The following is a 22,399-nucleotide window of genomic DNA, read 5'->3' on the forward strand; positions in this document are numbered from 1 at the left end:
AACATTTTAAGATTTTCGGGATTCAACTAATTTCGCTTGTTTTTTGCAAAATGAGGGCTTAATATGTATTGTTATTTTAAATTTGTGTGATTTAAATTTGTATAATTTGAAATTGTATAAAATGCAATCATATGTTAGGGAAGAGAAAGGAAGCTCAAGGGCGTACAATAAGATGAAAGCAAACACAAACTGCTTGGGGTTCCCTCCCTGTGTAGTTGTTAATAAAAAATTCAGTTCAACTTGCTTCATGGGTTCTCCTGGGATCATTCAAGAGCTCAGTAAGCCTGCTGTGCATCATTGGGATGTCTGTGAATCCACTATACTCTGAATCAGAAATTGCTCTTTATGGTTAACGGGAAGTGGAGCAGGAAAAGCCAATCCAGATCTGGAGGTAATTGAAAAATCCTGTAATAGCGGAGGCACCTCTCAGGAGGTCAAGATTACTATTCTTCAATAGTAGTCTCAAATTTCTTAACCCCTCAGTCTCAAGATTCTTTAGTTGCTGCTGACATCATTAGACAGTAGGGCAGAAGTTAACAGCCTTTTTCGTGAAGTGCTGGATAAATATTTTTGGTTTGGGGGGTTGAGGGTCTCTGTCATAGCAGCTTAACTCTGCCCTCGGAGGGTGGAAGCCTGCATGGGCATGGCGTTTTTCAATAAAACTTACCTACAAAAACTGACACTTGGCCAGATTTGGCCCTCAGGTTGTAGTTTGGATCCCCCAAGCTCTAGACTAAAAATACTAATGCAAGTTGGAGAAAGAAGTCATGGTTGGGGGTTCAGTAACAGTAAGAGGACAATAAGGCACATTTCAGCTGGTGCCAAGCACTGTTCAAAGTGTTGTCGTGTAAGGGATTACTCTCTGAGTCTCCTCCGTCCTTGCTCTTCACTGCTTACCTGGAGAGCTTCAGGCGATCTGCAGGAGTCCACTGAACCATCTCATGTATCTGGTGAAGTCACTGAGAGTGTAGGTCAGAAACGTAGTTTATTTCGAGAAAACCTTGGAAAGAAAATGTCAGTGGCAGCCTCTCAGAAGTATAATTAGCACTGGCAAAGTTATGGTCAAATGAAAATACTTTTATTCATCTTGCCTTTTTTTTTTAAGAAAAAAGCCTCAACATCCCTTTATAGGAATTGGGTTTCTTTCAGACTCAGAAGTTGCAAGAATAGTACAAAGAATTATGGTATAGTCTTTTCCTAGATTCTCAGATGTTAATGTTTTCTATTTGCTTTATCCTTGCTCCTCCTCTGTACAGCTATGTGTGTATATGTATTTTTTTCTGAACAGTTTAAAATGTATCTCTTTACCTTTAAAATACATTTGTGTCTATTTTTTTTGTCAGCACCTGAGGACATTTTTAAAAATTGCTTTTAGAGGAAAGGAGAGAGAGGAACATTGATGCAAGAGAGAAGCATCAGTTGGTTGCCTCCCATATATGCCCAGACTGGGGATCACGCCTGCACCCGGCCCGCAACCGAGGGGTGTGCCCTGACTGGGAATTGAACCTACAACCTTTGAGCCACACCTGCCAGGGCTAAGGGTCTCTTAAAAAAGAGGACGTTCTTTTATATAACCACAGTACAATGATCAAAATTAGGAATTTATCAGTGATGTAGCTCTATTATCTAAGCAACAGATCTAATTCAGATTTTACTAATTATCCCAATAATGTCCTTTATAGTGAAGGAAGAGAGGACACCTTTATGAACTTTGATGAATATATTTTTTTCTCAAGAACATTTGGCTCCCGTGATGATACTGTGTGGACATGTCTTCCAGGGCCGTGCATGGGTCAGCCAGTGTCCACCTGGTAATCTTAGTGGGCCTTTCTACACTTCTCTCCATTTTCTGCCTTAGATCACCTTAACTAGTTCTCCTTGGTTATCCACTCTGCCTCTGAGGGGTTGCGCTTGCCTGACATCTGTTGTGTGGGTGAGAAACCTTTGGAATGATTTCTGCATCTTCCACTTGCTGCTGCTACTTTTTTTTGTTTGTTACTTGTTCTAACGACTTCAAGTTGGGAGTTAATTTTCATTTGTTTCTGTGTTGCTAATTAGGATTATAACCCCCCATAACATTTTGGCACATGCTAATTGTTTTGTTTGGTTTCTGTAAAATTGTGAGGTGGACAGAGGAGATTAGGACATTTACCCCTGGACTGCTGACCACCTCCCTCCCCAAGCCTTGTAGTATGAGGCAATAAACAGCAGGAGCAGATGGGCGATAAAAGGATTCCCATTTCTGGAGGGCGCTGTGAGACGGATGGTTACACCAACCCAAACTCTAGAGAAGGGAAGGAGAACATGGTGATGGCTGACTTGTGAGCTTAGTTAACCAGACACAAAGTGAGTTTCTGTGGGAGCATTGTTTACTTCCTTTTCACCCCACCCCCCGCTTCTACACTGCTGTCTGCTCTCCTGTTCTCCTCATAAATATGCATGATGTCTGTTTCAGATAAGGGGAGCGGTTAGGGATGGGCCCATCTCTAAAATAGGGACACACCTACATCAAAGGTTGTGAAGATTAATTGAGATCGTGTTTAATGTAGTGGTTAGGATTCAGTAAATGGTAGCTCCTGTAATTATTGTTGTTATCATCAACTTTATGTGCCAGGTCCTGTGTTTTTTTATGCTTGTCAGCCTCAAATGCTGCTGATTTAATTGATAGAAGTTTCCATATAGTCTGAATTTTGTCTGTGATAAATTTATATCACAGAATTTTAGAAATTTAGAATTGGAGCTTAGAGGTGTTTTAAATTAGTACAAGTTGCCGATTAAAAGCTCAGCTGTGGCTGTGAAGTACACACTTGTTGTAAGTGCAAGAAGACTGTAACTGGGTGCTGCCACTGCGAGGAACCTGCCAGTGGCACGTGTAGGCCCATGCTCTGGGGTACAGAACCCCGCAGCCTGTCCCCGGCAGCTGTTCCTGACAATCATTAGGTTTAAGACACCCTCTTCTTGTCTCCAGGGATGTGACTTTTCTCTTGTACTTTTATTGTAAGTTGTGATCACTATACAGTGTTGTAATTTTGGTGTATAATTTGTTAGTGACAATTTTTTGAGAATTTTAAATTCTATTAGATGATTTAGATAATTTGCAATGTTGAGTATGAGTTTTTGTTACCTAAGGGCCAATATTTTTTATATGAACATGTTATCAGTGGGAAAATGACTTTAGAATTTTACCTCTAATTCAGTATCTGAGTATAGTTGGATATAAGTATATAATAATCAAAATCAATATAATGTCTTTCTGAAGCATAGCTTTCTTCTATAGAGGTACAAAAATCAACCTATGTCACCTAATTCATTTTCACATCTCTGAATGTTTTTCATTTTAACTGTAAAAACGTAGGTACAAGTGCAGTGAAAGTAGGAGAGAGCATCAACTGTGGTATCCAAATACAGTATTTACTGCTTTTTTTGACTTCTTAAAATGAGAAGATGATTAGAACCAAGATTTCTACTGTCCTCGCAGCTGAATGATTTCAGGATTATCTGTACCTATAGGACCATTTGAACCTGAAAGTCATTACTTTATTCGCTAAACAAGTATTTGTGGGTGGCTCCCGTGTGTCCATCATGGTGTTCGTGGTAGTGGTGATCCCAGGCATAGAGCACTTGTTTTTGCCTCGAAGTGAGCTTTGAGCCACCAGAGGAGCTGTTACAGCCCCAAAGCGGCCATAGATAGCATGCAGATGTGGCTGCGTTCTAATAAAACTTTATTTGTGGACACTGAAATTTGAGTTTCATATAATTTTACATCTTGAAATATTGCTCTTCCTTTGATTTGGCTCATGGGCTGTACAAAAACAGGTGGAGTCATCGTTTTGGCCCTTGGGGTTATAGTTTGCCCACCATTGCCTTAGAATGCATTTGTCGAGTGAGTGAATAAGATTATATACAGGCAGATGGGGGAGCCAGACTGGGAAAGGCTTGAAACCTGGATGGAGGAGTTTAGATGTGATGCTCTCATTGGAGGGCCATGGAGGGTGCTGAGCTGGGCTCTGGGAGGATGAGCTGTCTTTGGAAAATTTACTCTGGAACTTAGAGGATGGATGAGAGGGAGTTGGCTTCCTGCCTCAGCCCTTTGTGACTTTGGGAGAGACAAAGGGACAGTCAGCCTGCCAGATCCGTGGACTCAGCCTCAGAGTGTGTCCCAGAAAGATGACACCTACACATCAGAGGGACTGCAGAAGAGGCCAGTTCATGGATGATGAGGCACTCAGCAGACCAGGTGCAGTGGGAGAGAGGAAGAGGAAGTTAGGTTGGGAGCTAAAAGTGTGAAGAAACCATAGGGGCCGATGATGGTTGGATACTTAGGGGTAACAGAGCAGAGAGAGTTAACCAAAAAAGGAGTTTGCAGGGTTCTTTCTCGGAGGAGTTGGGATATAGTGGTATCTCCTTGAGCAATATTCTTGGGGGAAAAGAGCTAATAGGGACATGAGAATACTTCAAATTTGGAAATGTTGGAGTAGATTTTATTTTCTGTTGTTTAATGGGTGTAGGGTGGTTTGAAATACTGGACTAGGGAAAGCATTGGTGAGAGTTCAAGGCAGCAGACAGACATTTGGAAGAGATGGGTGTGAGTCCCATAATCAAAGTGGGTGCCTGCCAGCACCCCCTGGGAGATACTGCTTTTCATTGTGCTCCTCTGTTTCCTCAAAGCCCCGAAGGGGCTTTATTGGTTAGTCAAAACATTGTAGCTGGAGGGACCCACCTGATATGGAGCCAGGTGGATGAACATGCTCTGCAAGGGACAGAGCTTTCAGAGGAAGGCAGAGGTCTCAGGTGGACCTTGGAGCAAGGCCCCAGGAGAGGGAGGGAGACATGGATGGGTGGTCTGAATGAAAAAGGAAAAGAAATACTGGTGCCAAAATGCAGTCAGGCATTGTTTACAGGACTCTCATCTGGTTCCTTGGAGAAAAGTTCCAGTCTGACAGTGAGTTTGGAAACCAGATTTTTAGTTTGGAATTCAGAAGGAAGGGGGAAGAGACAGTGTTTGGGGATGGGCTCTAGAACATGCTCTAGCAGTTCGGCGCAAGAGAGATGTGATTCTGGTAGCTGGTGGCAGGTAAAGTAGATTGGAGAGTTTTATTGTTTTTGTTTTTTCTAAAAATTTGCTTATTCTAAAACTTTTTCTTTTGGAATAATTTGAGGTTTACAGATAAGAGAGTACGGGTTTACAGTACGGGTTGTTCTTGTGTATCCCACACCCAGTTTTTCCCCGTTAACAACACGCATCACCGTGACGTGGGGCAGTGTTTGCCAACACGGAGCTCTTGATCTAGCATGAGCGTGTTCCACCAAACCAGTGATTTTGTACCACCTCCTCCTAACTTTACTCTGGAGAAAAGTTGCTGGAAGAGTGCAATGAATATACAGGTGTATGTCCTTCATCTAGATTCACAAAGGGTTGATGTTTGGCATGTTGTTTTGTGTGTTTTTTCCCCCTGCATTTGAAAGTAAGTTGCAGAGATTAACTTTGATCATCCCTAAATGCTTGAGCACTCATGTCTGAGAGCAAGGACATTCTTTTTTATAACTAAAACTAAAAAAATGAACAACAATTCAATGTCACTTAAGATACTGTCCATATTTAAATTTCCCCTGAAATTCTTTTATGGCTGAACCCCACTCTATCCCTAGGACCTCACCACATCTGGCAGGTCTCCTTAGTCTCGGTTAATCGAGAGCAGAGCTCTGCTAGTTTGTTTTGTGTTGTGGACCTTTCACGAGTCCTGGCCAGTAGACCTGCACCGCTGCCCCCGCCCCCTGCCCTGTCCCCTCCTGACTCAGTTCTCCCCCAGTTCTCAGTAGCCTTCCTTGATCTGCTGGGGCTGGAGTAGCTGTCTCAGTCTGTGTTCCCCTAGTGCTGTGTTTAGCCTTGACTAAGCAGTAGGTCCCAAGTGTCACTTCTTTGACTTATTTCATAATTAGCCCATGTCTTAGGGGTAGGGTTACATGTTACACTCTCCTCCCTTGTAGCATATGTTTAGGTATATGTATGTACAGTATGTACCCAATGATTACTTTTTGAATAATGTATGAATGAATACAATAAGATCACTTAATATTAATTGTGTAAACGAGTTCACAGAGACTCATTAAAATTTCTCCCGGAACTAAGAAATAAGGTTAAGGTGTTATAGCCTATAGTCAATTGTATATTATTAAACTTCTTCATCTTTGGCAGATGTAGTATTTTATTTGATCAAAATAAATAATTCACAATGTAAGTAATTTAGTAACTGTAAGAAAAGAATTAAAATATGGGTGTTATGTATGTAAAACCCAAAATTTTTGTTGCAAGATATATTCAGGCTTCTGCAGTATATTTACATTTATCTTTGGCAGTTGGTAAACCAAGTAAAAGTTACTTTTAAATACATTTATGGTTTATATTTTATAGCAGAATTTATTTGGAATTCACATTAATGCATATGTGGTTTCTATGTTTTTTTTCTAGAGATGTACCTGAAAGCAGTGGTTGTCCAAGAGTGGTGCTCAGAACCCCAGGGGTGTCCTTGAGACCTTCCCGGGGTTCTGTGAGGTCACACTAGTTTCCATAATGATTGGAAGGGGTCATTGCCTTTTGTGCATGTTGACATTTGCACTGAGGGTGCAGGGTCAATGGTAGTAAAACTGCTTCTGCGTTAGCATAATTGAAGTGGAGGCCTCAAACTGCAGTTGTACCATTGCATTATTTACTTCCATGCAATTGTAAAAAAACCTTTTTCACTTAAGAATGCCCTTGATGAAGCAGGGAACATCATTCATCTTATTAAATCTCAACTTGAGTGCGCCTCTTTTAACTATTCTTTGTGACAAGACAGGTTATAGGTGGAAAGCACTTGTTCTGCGATTCGGACTGAGAGGATTCCCTCGAGGACAAGCCCTCCTGCAGTTATTTGAGTTGCTAGTTGAACTAGCCACTTTTTGTTTTCATGGACTGCCAGAAAAGAATAATTGACTAGTTTGACCAATATTTCCTACTAAATGAACAAAATTAGCTCGCCACTTCAAGGAATGTACTAACACTATTGCCAGTGATAAAATTTGAGCTTTCAAGTGAAATTGAAATTTCAGAAAGCTTGTATCTGCTGCTCTGAACCTGACAGCTCCCTAATACTTAACGACTTTCTGATGAGATCAGGGCTCCTATTAATGAATGAGATGCTTTTGATAATATATAGTGAACATTTGGATGATCTATATAACTCATGAATCAATATTTTCCAGATGACAAATGCATAATGTTACAAAATCACACCTGCATAAAGGTCCATTTAAAGGGCACAACAGACCAATGGATTTTAAAGTAATAAAGTACAAAGTTCACTGATATGGTTTTAGATTCCACATCGCAAAAGACCTTTAGGGAAAAATTAGACACTTGTTGAGTTTTGGTATTGTATTAAAGAATACCTACAATTACCTGAAGGCTATTACAATACATACTTTTCCCTTTCCCAGCAGCACCTCTGTGTGAGGTTGGGATTTCTTCATACGCATCAACCAGAACAATCTATTGCAACAAATTGAAAGCCAACGCAGATAAGAGAATCCAGTTGTTTCCCATTAACTCTGACATTAAAGAGGCTTGTAAAAATGCTGAATTATGTCCCTCTTCTTGTTAAGATTTTGCTGCTTTTGTTGTTTTGGAAACTACAGTTATTTTTCATAAAAAATGTTTTGTGTGTTAATATGTCATATGTTTTTATAATTTTTAAATGAATAAAGAAATATTCAAACATTTTCTGTTCTAATTTCAAATGTGATTACTATTGGTAGATATACCCATTCAAGCACAAGGTTTTGGGGCCTACCTAATTTTGAGATGGTAAAGGGGATCCTCAGACCAGTGAGTCTGTGGATTAGGACAGTGGGTGCTGTGGGATCAGCTTACATCCAGCTGCTTCTCTTTCCTGCATTTGTGGTTTATATTTGAGGAGGTTCATATAGTTTGGAAAGCATGAATACATTTGAAAGTAGCAAATTTAATCAAATATATTAATTGTTAAGGAGGAAGGACCAGCCCTCTGAGGCTAATTTGACCTTCTTTTCCTGATTTTAAACTTACACATTTTTGTGGGTGTGGGGGGACTGTCTTAAACAGGGATGTCAAACTCCTTTTCACCAGGGGCCACATCAGCCTCGCAGTTGCCTTCAAAGGGCCAAATGTAATTTTAGGACTGTATAAATGTAACTACTTAACAGTTAAGTGAGAGCTCCACACTGCCACCAGGTAGAAACAAGGTGGAGGGCCGGATTCGGCCCATGGACCTTGCGTTTGCCACCTGTGGTCTTAAAGAAGAAACAGTCTGGCCTGAATTTTCCTAAGTGGAAACCAGAGGAAGAAGTGTTTCTTGCTTTATGCCAATTCCCTAGTTTATCTAGTACCTGACCAGTCATTTAGTCGTCCTTCTCTTTCTTCCCTGTTTCATTCTTTGCATATCCCCCTCCCAGTCCACACTGAATTTGGGAGAAAGATAAGTAAGCTGAGTCTTTTCTCCTTATCTCAGTTTAATAAAAATTGGTTTCTTTGCTTACTCCATACTGGTTTTTAATTAATTTATTACAATACTTACATTCAAAAGGATTTGACTAAACAGAATGATCTTTAGTTTTTTGGGGGTTTCCCTGTTTCTAGAGATTTAGCTTTTTAAGTAGGTACTAATTAGCCATTTTCTTAAATGGGAATGAAAATTACTGTTCCGATTTTTAAGACATTGTGGACTTGACATTCAGGGGGTGGTTGTGGTAGAGGATTGAATGTCAAGTCCACAACACCATGTACCCCCATACAAGCACAAGGTTTTGGGGCCTCATTAATTTTAAGAATCCAGGGAGGCAGATCCTGCTGTAGGACCTTGGTGACAGTGGTCCTTCCCCATCACTCCTGTCCTGTTCCAAGCATATTTTCTGTGTAATTGCACTCCAAGAATTGTATTTAGGATCATCTCCCTCTTGTGCTTGTTCATGGATACATCTCACCCTCAGAGTCATATTTTTGTCGCCTATAAAAGGAAGTTAGGATAGCACTAGGTGACTTCCAAGGCCCCTCCAAGATACATAAGGGGTAGCCCTGGCCAGATAGCTCAGTTGTTTAGAGCCTCATCTCAATATGCCAAGATTTCAGGTCAGGCCCTGGTCAGGGCACATACAAGAATCAACCAACGCATGCATAAATAAGTGGAACAATAAGTCAGTATTTTTTTTCTATCTCCCTTTCTCTTTCTCTAAATAATAATAATAATGATATATAAGGGGTATGCCAAGCTTTTTACCCAGCCTTGTGGACTGCATCTCTTTAGTCGTTCTGCATGTATCTGGCGGCGGGTAAATAATTCTAGTAGAGCAGGTCACTGCCCTGGGAGGTTATACACCTGGCTGCATTATTCTGCCTCTTGTGGAAATCACCTGGTCCAAAACAGATTCCGCAGCAGGCCTTCATCCAAGGATTGGTATAAGAAACAACTCTATGAAGACTGTTCTAAAAAATTGGTGGAAAAAAACCCCCGTATGTTGTGATATCCCTAGTGAGATGACCCATGTGATGTCATTCCCACAGTGACCGAGACTATTCCAGAGTCCATACAGGGAGGCTTTGTTTGGTTATTTTTTTTCTTGCTAATGAGAGCTGATAGTCGACAGTGTTTTCCTTTTGAACCTTTACTGCTGAAGCTAAGTTGATTGCTCAGTTACAGGAGCCTTTCTTTTATTCCTGCTTTAGTGTCATTGTGGTTTTATAGTATAGGTATCCAAGGTTAAGTTTTCTTTAAACATTAAAAATGAATTTGCAGTTCTGCACTTCAGCTGATGAACAACAGCTATGTCTCTTGCTGACAGCTGATGAGTAGCTTGTTGTATTTTTGCTATTAACAGCTGAAAGTGTCATTGACATGAAGTTCACAGTCATAAACTAAATAGGCTCATGATTTAACTGTGGTACATTCCTATTGAAATCAAGACATAGACACAGAGAACTTGGAAGACTCTGTCCCATGGTTTTTAAGTAGAAATGCTGACTTGTGTAGTTCTGCATTACTGTAACTCCACAGTGGGATCTTCCTCTAGATTCATCACATGTGTGTTCATTGAGGCCAGCCTGTGCCAGCCCTAGGCTAGGCAGTAAACAAAATGAAAATTCCTGCGCTGATGGAACTGATTTTCTAGTGTGGGAGACAGATTTAAACGAACATTTAGCCCATGTAGTAAGTTAATTGGTAAGTGCTTTTCCGTAAAGCAGGAGAGGGGAGCAGGGAGGTGGGTGCTGGTGGTGGGTGTAATTGAATGGACATAATTCCATGTCACGGAAGAGGCAGTAGGTGGTAGACTGTAAGGACCCTGAGCTGGGTCTGTACCTGCTGTGCTGGGGAGGCCTCCTTCGATGGGCGAGTGAGGAGCAGCAAGGAGAACTCAGGGGCACTGTGACAGGTGCCGGGTGGTGCTCAGCTGGCTTCAGTGTGCTGGGAAAGCCGTCCCGAGTAAGCAGGACTCTTTCAGTGGGCTCTGAACAGGTGAGGGACAGTCTAAAAACATGAGTTACAACAGGATCCGGAGAGCTTTTTAACCAGATACTGGGAACAATTACGGGTAAAGGCAGAGCAGGGAGGCCTCTGTGAAGGCCAGTGCATGACTTCAGATGTGTGCAGAATGCCTATCAGGAGAGAATTTGCCCACAGATAGGACCTGAGAGAAAAACCAAGGACTGAAGGTTTTTGTTCTAAGCAACTGGTACCATAAATTGAGATGGAAAGTGTGGGAGGAGCAGGTTGGTTGTGGGGGTGGGTACGGGGTTTAGTTTGGCATGTTACAGTTGGGACTAGAGTCCCAGGGGAGCTGTCCAGCAGCCTGTTTGCTTCATGGATCTGGAGTTCACATGTGAGGTCTGAGTTGAGGTGAATCTGCACCATCAGCAAATAGATGGTATTTCAGGATGATTGATAAGAGGTCCGCACCAGGCCCTGGGCCCTCCATGTCAGGGGGATGATGCAAACCTTCAAAGAACCTCTGCAAGACAAGGCCAGCAGAGTGCAGCCAGGCCAGGAAGGTGAGGGAGGGAGACGGGCTGTGGAGGAGGCGGAAGTAAGCCCTGGGCAGGTGCTGCAGTGGGGAGGATGGGGGCAGTTTGGTGGGTGGAAAAGCCAGAGTCTGATTACTCTGGCTCTAGAGAGAATGGGAGGGGAAGAAATGGAGACAAATATGTACAGGCGACTCTGGGGAATTCGGCTCTGAAGGGGAGCAGAGGAATGGAGGGGAGGGAGGTGGGGAAATCGCAGTGCAGTGTGTATTGGGAATAACCCGGGAGGCTGATTGTGAGGGACTCAGAGGACTGCTGAAGCGTGAGGGCCTCCAGCTGTGAAGAGGGGAGGGCATGCTTGTGGACAAGAGCAAGGCCAGGTGGTGCCCATACCAGCCACAGTCAGGGAAGCCAAATTCAAGGGAACTGATTGGGGAAGAGAAAGCAAGGTTGCCAGCTCACTGAGGGAAGGAGGAGCTGGGATTTGGAAGGGAGAGGAGAAAGTATGACACAGTGGTCCAGGAGAACGGAAGTACTCACAGAGCAGAGAACGGCTGTTTTGTGCCCATTGGCTCAGGCACACCGTGCCAGGGGTCATGGCTGTGAGTGAGGATGCACACAAGAGTTGTAGACTATGTATGTATTACTCTGTGTTAGAAAAACAATTTCACAGGTGATATATAAATAGGGGCTAGTGGAAAACTCAACAATCCAGAAGGATCAAGAATGAAGGTCACCTCAGAATGAAGGTCTGTAATCCCTCCCTCACAGGCAACCTTAAGTTCAGGATCTGTCATTTCAGACCATCTGGTGTGCATTTAGACACGAGGACATGTGACTGCATACACATGCAACTTTCAGAAAACAGAATAGGGGTCATATACATACTGTCTTGCAATTTTCCTTTTCTATTCCTTTCTGTTAGTATTATGTTCCGGAGATCTTCCTGTTGTGGTTCATGTGATCAGACCGGTGTCACTCACAGTGATGTCTGCACGGTTTCACAGTAGGGTGTGCCATCATGTGCCACCTCCTAAGATCGAGCACTTAAGTTGTTGATTTGGTCGGTGGGCTCCTTTTTCATGTGTGCCCTAGACGATGCTCTCCTCAGCTACTCGAGGTTAGGATTCAGGATTTTAGGGTGGGTTCAGAGTATTTTCTTAAGCCATTTACAGAGCTTTTAGAAACCAGGAAAAAGCTTGAAGCCCTTGGAAACTTTCCACTAGACCTTTATGAGAGACAAGTATTTAACCTGAAAGCTGTGGTGGGTCCAGGGAGACCCTGAATGGGCTTCAGGGTGACTGCATGTGACAGATTCCAAAATATGTTGTTTTAAAGCAGAGTTCTAACTAGTCATTGCCATTAAAGACATTATTGAACATTCATCTCAGCCAAGTTGTTTTATTATATTAAGACTGGACTGTCTCCATGAGTTCTGAGAAACGGCAAATTTAATTTGCCAAAATGGCAACCGCATGTATTGCTCTGTTTCAGTTTTCTCAGGCTTGTTGCCCTAGTTTTTTCTATTCAAACCTTCACTGTTAGCAGAATTTTAAATGACTATCCTGGCCACAGAATCATTTTTGAGTAAACAACTTGGATAACGTATGGTGGCCTCATTTGGAAGAGGTTAGGATTCAGGATTTTATGGTGAGTTTGGAGTTTTAAGCCACTTGCAGAGCTTTCAGAAACCAGGAGAAGGCTTGAATTAGGTCCTTGAAAACTTTCCACCAGACCTGTGTGCGAGACAGGTGTTTAACCTGGAAGCTGTAGATCGAGGGCCATCATGAATGAGCCTGATATATCCACGGTGTATCACTTAGGTTAAGCTGGGCTGCATGTGACCCTGCAAAATACGTTGTTGTAAAGCAGGTGGTTGGTTCTTTTTTTCCTTGTGAGGAAGTCTGGGGCAGGCAGTCCAGGACGTGTGGCAGCACTGTAGGTATGAGGACCCCAGGCTACTTCTTTCGTGTTCTTTGCTCTGTTGTTCTAGCTCCCGTCCCATCCTCATCCCTGGAGTCCAGCAGCAGGAGGACAAGAAGGAGGGCAACCGCTGTGTGCCAGCTTTCCTTTGGTGAGGTGTCCTGGAGCTGCCATGCACCGTGTCTGAGCTCATGTCCCATTAGCTCGAACTTGGTCAGGTAGCCACAGTGTGCAGTAGATGAGGCAGGGAGCCTCCTCTGGTGGCCACATGGCCCTATAAACTGGGGCTCCTACTCTGGTATTGGTGCAGCCTGTGAAACTTGGCAGAATTTTGTCCGTGTGCTTTTTTCCAGGGAAAGGGTCCATAAGCAGTCTGTGACTATAAAATGTTTTATATCTGTCAAGTCAAAGCTCAGTTGAGTGGTATTATCTGAAGACTGTCGCCTTCACTGCAAAGTTCAGTGTATCCCTTTAGTAAGCTTTTATACTTTGGTTTCTAATTTGGAAAAAAGAAGACTGAGTTTATGGCATGAGTAGCTTTGATCTTCAAACAGAGCACCAGTTAACCTGTACTTGAAGGTCATCTTCAGGGGGCACAGATTTAGCACGACACCCTATTTCCTTATCCTGACAGGTTCTCCTGGAGCAGTTGCTGAGGATGAAGGTTGAAGAAATTCCCAGTGTTCAGCACAGGCACCAGGTTCAAAGAATATTACTGGATATAACTGAGGTTGGAACTGAGAATTTTCCCCACAGCTTATGCCTAAATGTCTTATGCCTAAATATTTAGTTTTCTGATCATCTTAAAAGTGTTTTTTATTTTTGGAAAGATGATAAATGCACTTGATAAAAAAAATATAAAAAGGTGAAAAGTGAAAAATAATTTTCTTTACCCTTAATGTTCCAGGGATATTCTGTGCACATCTAGCATATTTCTTTAAAAAAGCATGTTGTACACATTTTGCTCCATTTATTATTATGTAGTACTGCGTCTTGGGAGTTTTCCTTAGAGATACTTGCCTCCTTCTACAGTTGTTTGGAATTCCACTGTTTGGCAGTGCCGTACCTTTTTGTTGTTGATGCACATTTAGGTTGCATCCATTCTTTTGCTGCTAAAAGCATTGTCTTAGAGGGTTTTTTTTGTTTTTTGTTTTTAACATAAATCTTTGAATCTGTGTCATGGAAAGATTCTTGAATGGGAAAAGGTATGATCAGGGCCGTGGCCAGTAGCATTTTGATAGCCATACTGCTTGTTGCTCTTCAGGGTTAGATTCCCGCCAAAGGCACAGGAGAGCTAGTTCTCCTTCCCAATTCTCCTCCAGTACAGTGTACCACACTGAGTGCATGTTGCTTTGGTTTTCTTCCTTGGGGTCTCCTTGTTACACATGTGTTGGATCTTCTTTGTCACTATGCTACTTTTTCTTCAATTCTTTTCTTCTTTTTAAAAAAAATATATTTATTGATTATGCTATTACAGTTGTCCCATTCCCCCCCCTCACTCCACTCCATCTTGCCCACCCCCTCCCTCCCACATTCTCCCCCTATAGTTCATGTCCATGGGTCATACTTATAAGTTCTTTGGCTTCTCCATTTCCTACACTATTCTTACCCTCCCCCTGACTATTTTCCACCTATCATCTATGCTACTTATTCTCTGTACCTTCCCCCCCCCCGACTCCCCTATTGACAACCCTCCATGTGATCTCCATCTCTATGGTTCTGTTCCTGTTCTAGTTGTTTGCCTAGTTTGCTCTTGTTTTTGTTTTAGGTGTGGTCATGAATAACTGTGAGTTTCCTGTCATTTTTTCTGTTCATATTTTTATCTTCTTTTTCTTAGGTAACTCCCTTTAACATTTCATATAATAAGGGCTTGGTGATGATGAACTTCTTTAACTTGATCTTATCTGAGAAGCACTTTATCTTCCCTTCCATTCTAAATGAAAGCTTTGCTGGATAGAGCAATCTTGAATGTACATCCTTGCCTTTCATGACTTGGAATACTTCTTGCCAGCCCCTTCTTGCCTGTAAGGTCTCTTTGGAGAAATCAGCTGACAGTCTTATGGGAAGTCCTTTGTAGGTAACTGTCTCCTTTTCTCTTGCTGCTTCTAAGATTCTCTCCTTCTGTGTAATCTTGGGTAATGTCATTATGATGTGCCTTGGTGTGTCCCTCCTTGGGTCCAGCTTCTTTGGGACTCTCTTGAGCTTCCTGGACTTCCTGGAAGTCTATTTCCTTTGCCAGATTAGGGAAGTTCTCCTTCATTATTTGTTCAAATAAGTTTTCAATTTTCTGTTCTTCCTCTTCTCCTTCTGGCACCCCTATAATTCGGATGATGTTCTGGAGGTTCCTAAGCCTCTCCTCATTTTTCCAAATTCTTGTTTCTTCATTCTTTTCTGGTTGGATGTTTCTTTCTTCCTTCTGGTCCACACCGTTGATTTGAGTCCCAGTTTCCTTCGCATCACTATTGGTTCCCTGTACATTTTCCTTTGTTTCTCTTAGCATAAGCTTCATTTTTTCATCTACTTTTCGAACAGATTCAACCAATTCTTTGAGCGTCTTGATAACCAGTGTTTTGAACTGTTTATCCCATAGGTTGGCTATCTCTTCCTTGCTTAGTTGTATTTTTTCTGGAGCTTTGAAGTGTTCTGTCATTTGGGCCATTTTTTGTTGTTGTCTTGGCGCCTCTGTTACTTAAAGGGGCAGAGCCTTAGGTGTTCCTGGGGCGGGGCGGGGTAACGCTGGTCGCTGGGCTGTGACGCTGTATGTGGGGGCGGGGCCGAGAGGGAGCAATGGTGCCCGCTCCGCTCTCCACTGGACTCCAATCCTTCACTCCGCCACCCACAGTCAAACTGGGCCCTCTGGTGCTGGTTCCCGAGTGGGTGGGCTTGTGCACGCCCTAGGCCCCTGTGGGTCTCTCCAATGACCTCTCCTGTGAGGCTGGGAGTTTCTCCTGCTGCCGCCCCAACCCCCACGGGCGTTTTCAATCAGAGGATTGAGGCTTTATTTCCCCAAGCTGGAGCCCTGGGTTGCGCGGTCTGCTTTGCTCCCCGCCATTTGTCCGGTTTATCTGTGCGCGAATGTGGGACCGCAGGGTCTGCTAGTGGTCAGACTGCCTGCCCTGTTTGTCCCACACTCCGCCAGTCTCGGTCCCGCCACGGCCACGCGAGTCCTCTCTGCCCTGGTGCCCGTCTCCGCCCCTCCTACCGGTCTGGATGAATGTTTATTTGTTATTTCCTTGGTGTCGGATGTCTTTGCAGTTCAATTTTCTGTCAGTTCTGGTTGTGCGAGGAGGCGCAGTGTGTCCACCTACACTACCATCTTGATTCTCCCAATTCTTCTTTACTCTTAAAACTTTCCTCCTCTTCTCATTGTTTTTCTGAAGGCATCATTTATTGTGTTTACTTGCTCTTGGATTCCTTCTAGTTTTCATTTCCAGAATTCTTTTCCTCTAGTTTTTAATCTTTTCTGAGTTCTGTCACTTCATTTGGAGCTTTTCTCTTGATGGTTTATGGTTAATAATGTAATATTTGCTTTATGTATTTTAACTTGTTTTGAAATATTCCATAGCATTTTCATCTCTTTTGTCGACTTGTCTTTCTAGCATGCGTTCACTTCTGTGTGATGTTATTTTACGCCTTAGTCTCTTTTAAAATACATTGTCTTTGCATGAATTAGACCTCAGTATTTTTTCTGTTCATTTTTATGTAGAATTAATTTTCCCAAATATTTAGTAGGGAGACTTTATTTGAATGGTTTTACTAATTTCAGTGTTCGTAGAGCTCTATTTTCTGTGTTTTTTAGGAAGTTTTAATAAATGTAGCAGTTCATTTTCTGAACTCTCTTGGCTTTGTTTTTCTCTTCCATAGGTAATTAGACTTTCATTTGCCTCTGTCACTGTTTTCCCAGTCGTGTATATTTTGTAGTCTGTTCCCAGTCATTTCTCTTCAGTGTGTTTGACCTAAAGGGAGCTCTGAATGATTAATTTTGAATGTTGTTGGGGCCCAGAATGTTCTAGGCCTTTCAGACTTGACTGCAGACCTCTTATATTTGTCTACTGTGGGATTGTGCTCACTTCCGGGTTTCAGCTGCTGTTCTCAACTTGACACATTGCTTCTCTGCTTACTGCTTCATACCTGCTTGTACCGTGATGGTCTTGTAGCTGTCAGTGGTGTGTCCCCGCTTACTTGTATTTTGGGGTTTGTTAGGAACACCTTATCACTCAGTTCTGTTACAGACAGTGACCTGAATTTTGGTTTTGCTATCCTAGTTGCTCTGTGTGTTTTTATGGGAGGGTTTGGGAACATTAAAAGTTTTTGTTACTCCCATCTTTCCCTAGCTGGACTATTCAAGGGTTCAGAGTGGTTCTGAGATCCTTTTTTCTCATCCAGATGATTTGTCATCAGTCTCTTCTTTGTTAAGTACATTTGATGCTTTCTCATCTCGTTCAGTCTTGTGTGAAGTGTGTAATCCGGGAATAAAAACACCTTTACCATTTTAACGATCATACCTTTAATCAGTTGTTTATGTAAAAAAGTTACATTTACTCTATGAAGGAAGATTTAAGAGAGATTGGTTCCTCCTACACATTGTCTTCCCTAGGAAATTCTGGAGGTGCTACTGTTTAAGCTGTGGAATTTAAATCTGGATAAAAGAGAAAAGGAACCACGATATTTATAGGATTTAAGAGTATACAACTTGTGAATTTAATTTAATGCCTGTTGGAATTTACCATTAGAAGAAGCTGTCAGGAGATTCTGACTTGAAACTAGATGATCTGAAACTTTGCAGTCATCCCCTCCGGCCCCACAGGGGTTGTGACTCGGGGTCATAAGTGCTTACTTGTGGAAGGAGCTGTGCTGTAAGGTGGAGTGCATGGTTTCTGCCCACGGGGAGCATGTTGTCTAGGTGGGGAAGATATGTAAATAATTTATTTGATAAGTATTTACTTATAAATAAAATAAAGTATGATATGATAAAAATACTGTGGTGACATTGATTCCTGGGTTCTTCAGGACATCCTGTTTTCTAGTACTAAATTCAGATCCCTGGTTGATAGGTCTTATTTGGAATGACATGGCCTCATTTTTGTTTTGGAAAATAAGATTTCTCTAGGCCTAATCACAGTGTTTCAGAAGCAGGAAGAAAGTAACTGACTCTGTTCCAGACACAGTGCTAGGCTCAGGGATGACAGCTCACAGAGGTGGCCCAGTCCCGGAAGGTGCAGTGTGGACACAATGGCGGTGCTGCCGGGCACAGCAGTGGGGCTGTGCTGCAGTTCAGGTTTGTGCTGGAAGCCAAGGGGAAGCAAAACAGAGGAACTCGGGGGGGGGGGGGGGGAGGGGAGGGCTGTTTTGAATAGCAGAAATGGAGTATGGGCATACCCTTGGCTGAAGGGGTCATTTGGGTGAAATTTGGGAGTGAGAGGTATGCTACTGGTGGAGACAACAGTGCGATGGTTTTCTAGGATATGGTGTGAATAGCAGGAGCCGAGACCCCATGGGGAGCAGGTGGAGGATGGGACGCGTTCTGTGGGCAGTGGGGGACCACTGGAGACTTGGCTTGGGGATGACATGTTCAAATCATTTTAGGAAGGTGACTTTGGAGGTGGTGTGGAATGGATTGATAAAGTGAGAGGCTCTCAGGTAGGGGCTAATCTGGTGGTTAAGAACAGACAAAATGAACAGTTTGGGGGCTCTTTCTCAATTCTCAAAGAACACTAACCTTTTGGTGGTTTGGGACAAGAAGAACTATATTAAAAACCGTCTGATGTCCTCTTGAACATACATGGTCAGCAGTTTCCATTTCACAGGTCATGACCATTAATCTCCCTCTCCTCTGCCATTTTGTTTGTCTTGTAGGTGGCAGAATCCTAGTCCTGTGTGAGTTTGCTTCTTCCTCACTGACTGGCCCCTTTCCTCTCGTTCTGGATGATGTCAGAACAGGATCTGGCGGATGTGGTGCAGATTGCAGTAGAAGATCTGAGTCCTCATCACCCAGGTACAGAGCTGTGGGAGAGTAAATGGGCCTTGTTCTCTCTGTGCTTTACACATCCAAAACCTCTTCCAGAAGTTGTCTTTAATCTTTTAAGGGAAGCAAGAGAAAGAGTGATGCACGCTCTGTGTGAAAGATCCATTCCCCGATGGGTAGCCCTCCAGCACTTTGTCCGCTCTTCCCTCTTCTGATGGGCACAGGCACTGACAGTCTCTTTCCCTCTTCCTACCCCACCCGTGGGGTTCCTGTGACAACTTTCTTCCTTACAGTTGCCCCCTTCTAAAATTCACTATTGACATGGGTCATGGAAATCTTACTGTGTTGGTATGTACAGATTGACTGCAGTTTTTTTTTTTTGACAGCTGCATGATATTCCATTTCTAGGTGCCCTCCCCCCATAGTTTCTTGAAATTTCCCCTTGTGGATGGCATTTCAGTTTTTGCACTGTTCTTCTTTCATATAATCTCCTGCAATAAAGATTCCTGCACATATATCTTGGCAGATACATTTTTATGTTAAGTTTTCAGAAGTAGAATTGCTTTGTGTGTTCACAGTTTTGATAAGACACTGACAGACTTCCCAGAAATGTTTTACTAAAGTCACTCCTACATCAGCTGAATGAGAAGAACTTCTTCCCTATTCTTTTGCAAAGGCTGGTGATTTCTCTCAATGATGTTAAAGGTGTACCTTTACTTTGAAAACTTAACTAAATGCTTGTTTTAAGAAGACCCTAAATTTCAAGAACTTCACCTCTGAAAAATCTTTGTCTACATTTTTACTTTATAAAAAGGTTTCTTAGTAAGTTTCCTCCTTTTTTTTTTCTACCTTAAAGTTTTACATGTTTTATATTTCTCTTAAGTTTGAAGTCACAAGTGCACATAATTAAGTCACTGAGTGTCTTTTGCCCATTTTTTCTCTCTAGAATAGTAGAATTGAAATGCCAAATTATTTTTCCTATAGAAAAGAGAATTTTCAGAAATTTTATAAGAAAGCATGATGTCTATCTTGTATGACCTATTTGCTATGTTAATTGAAAAAAACTTCATTTGGAAATTAGGTATCTTACGGAAGGGGAGAGTAATATAGATAATTTTGGAATTAAATGAGTAGTCATAAAGAAATGAAGGCATTCTACAGGAATACTATTCTTAGTTTTTCCCTTATTTTACTTTTGATTTTTTTCACAAATCATATTTAAAAACAAATTTGTCACCACTAAAAGTCTAGATTTTAAACAGATTCTTCTTGGACTTGGGGCTCTTATCCATCAGCTCATTCAACTTCAGCACCTGTCTCATTCCCAGTAGCTCTCCCAGAACTTCTGCCTTCACCATGAAGCTCCATGAGTTTTCCCAATTCATATTTGGGCTTCTTCACCATTTTGATTTTTCTAGACACCACGGAGCAGGTAAATACTGGCAAGCCTTTCTATGTCTTTTCCAGTGCTATCTGGAGTCAGTTTATTGACCACTTCTTTCAAATAATTTGTCTGCAATTCTCAAGTTGTGATTTGTATCATCATCTTCTGGATTTGGTGGACCTGTTGATGTGGAGCACAGGAGGTCTCCTGAATCTGATGTGGTTTTTTTTATTTTTATTTTTATTGGTTATGCTATTACAGTTTTCCCCATTTCCCCCCTTTATTCCCCTCCACTCTACATACCCCCTCCCACCCGCATTCCTCCCTTTTGGTTCATTCCATGGGTCATACACATATAAGTTCTTTGGCTTCTACATTTCCTATACTATTCTTACCCTCCCCCTGTCTATTTTCTACCTACCATTTATGCTACTTATTCTCTGTACCTTTCCCCCTCCCTCCCCCCCACCCCCCATTGGTAACCCTCCATGTGATCTCCATTTCTGTGATTCTGTTCCTGTTCTGGTTGTTTGCTTAGTTTGCTTTTGTTTTTGTTTTAGGTTTGGTTGTTAATAACTGTGAACTTGTTGTCATTTTAATGGTCATATATTTGATCTTCTTTTTCTTAGATAAGTCCTTTTAACATTTCATATAATAAAGGCTTGGTGATGATGAACTCCTTTAACTTGACCTTATCTGGGAAGCACTTTATCTGCCCTTCCATTCTAGAAGAATAGAGCAATCTTGGATGTAGGTCCTTGCCTTTTGTGACTTGGAATACTTCTTTGCAGCCCCTTCTTGCCTGCAAGGTTTCTTTGGAGAAATCAGCTGACAGTCTTATGGGAACTCCTTTGTAGGTAACTGTGTCTTTTTCTCTTGCTGCTTCTAAGATTCTCTACTTATCTTTAATCTTGGGTAATGTAATTATGATGTGCCTTGGTGTGTTCCTCCTTAGGTCCAGCTTCTTTGGGACTCTCTGGGCTCCCTGGACTTCCTGGAAGTCTATTTCCTTCACCAGATCGGGGAAGTTCTCCTTCATTATTTTTTCAAATAAGTTTTCCATTTCTTGCAGCTATTCTTCTCCTTCTGGCACCACTATGCTTTGGATATTGGAACATTTGAAGATGTTCTGGAGGTTCCTAAGCCTCTCATTTTTTTGAATTCTTGTTTCTTCATTCTGTTCTGGTTGAATGTTTCTTTCTTCCTTCTGGTCCACACTGTTGATTTGAGTCCTGGTTTCCTTCCCATCACTGTTGGTTCCCTGTACATTTTCCTTTATTTCACTTAGCATAGCCTTCATTTTTTCATCTAATTTGCAACCATATTCAACCAATTCTGTGAGCATCCTGATTACCAGTGTTTTGAACTGTGCATCTGATAGGTTGTCTATCTCTTCGTTGCTTAGTTGTATTTTTCCTGGAGCTTTTATCTGTTCTTTCATTTGGGCCATATTTTTTGTGTCCGCACACCTATTACGTAGTAAGGGGCGGAGCCTTAGGTGTTCGCCAGGGTGAGGCAACCTTGTGGCACTGTATGTGGGGGAGGGCTCTGAGAGGGAACAGTGCTGCTTGCTCTGATCTCTGCCAGTTTTCAGTTACTTCCCCTGCTACCCACAAGCAAAGTGGGCCTTTCTGGTGCTGATTCCTGGGTGGGTTTGTGTACATTCTAGGATCCTGTGGGTCTCTCCAACGAGCTCTCCTGTGAGGCCGGGAGTTTCTTCCGCTGCCTCAACCCCCACAGGTGTTTTCAATCAGAGGTTTGAGGCTTATTTCCCTGAGCTGGAGCCCTGGGTTGCACTGTCTGTGTTGCTTTCTAGTTGTTCCTCCTGGTTTATCTGCACGAGAATGTGGGTCTGCCCTTTCTGCAATTCGCCACCTCACCAGGTCCTCCAGCCACTGCCTTGCCGTGAGTCTTCTCCACCTGGCTGCCTGTCTCCACCCCTCTTAACGGTCTGGATGAGTGTTTCTTTTTTAACTCCTTGGTTGTCAGACTTCCATACAATTCAATTTTCTGTCAGTTCTAGTTGTTTTTTGTTTTTAAATTTGTCATTGTCTTTCTTTTGGTTGTGCAAGGAGGCACAGTGTGTCTACCTACGCCTCCA

The 22,399-nt window shown here is 42.3% G+C and overlaps 1 protein-coding gene across 9 annotated transcripts in view; it reads left to right on the plus strand.

Moving 5' to 3' along the window:
- BANP (BTG3 associated nuclear protein) overlaps positions 1–22,399 on the plus strand; it is a 141,048-nt gene that overhangs the window by 8,996 nt on the left and 109,653 nt on the right. For 7 of the 9 annotated variants that reach the window (XR_011650594.1, XM_071219751.1, XM_045191841.2 and 4 more), the window contains one exon: positions 18,806–18,944. Coding sequence is in view for 8 of the 9 variants with exons in the window: in XM_071219751.1 (XP_071075852.1) it covers positions 18,875–18,944 (70 nt within the window). In the remaining variant the exon portion in view is untranslated. Of the gene's footprint in view, positions 1–13,583; positions 13,680–18,111; positions 18,228–18,805; positions 18,945–22,399 lie in introns of all 9 variants that reach the window. The other 2 variants (XM_045191842.2, XM_045191844.2) reach the window with 2 other exon arrangements.

Source organism: Desmodus rotundus, chromosome 12, assembly GCF_022682495.2.
Source record: "Desmodus rotundus isolate HL8 chromosome 12, HLdesRot8A.1, whole genome shotgun sequence".
NCBI lineage: Eukaryota > Metazoa > Chordata > Mammalia > Chiroptera > Phyllostomidae > Desmodus > Desmodus rotundus.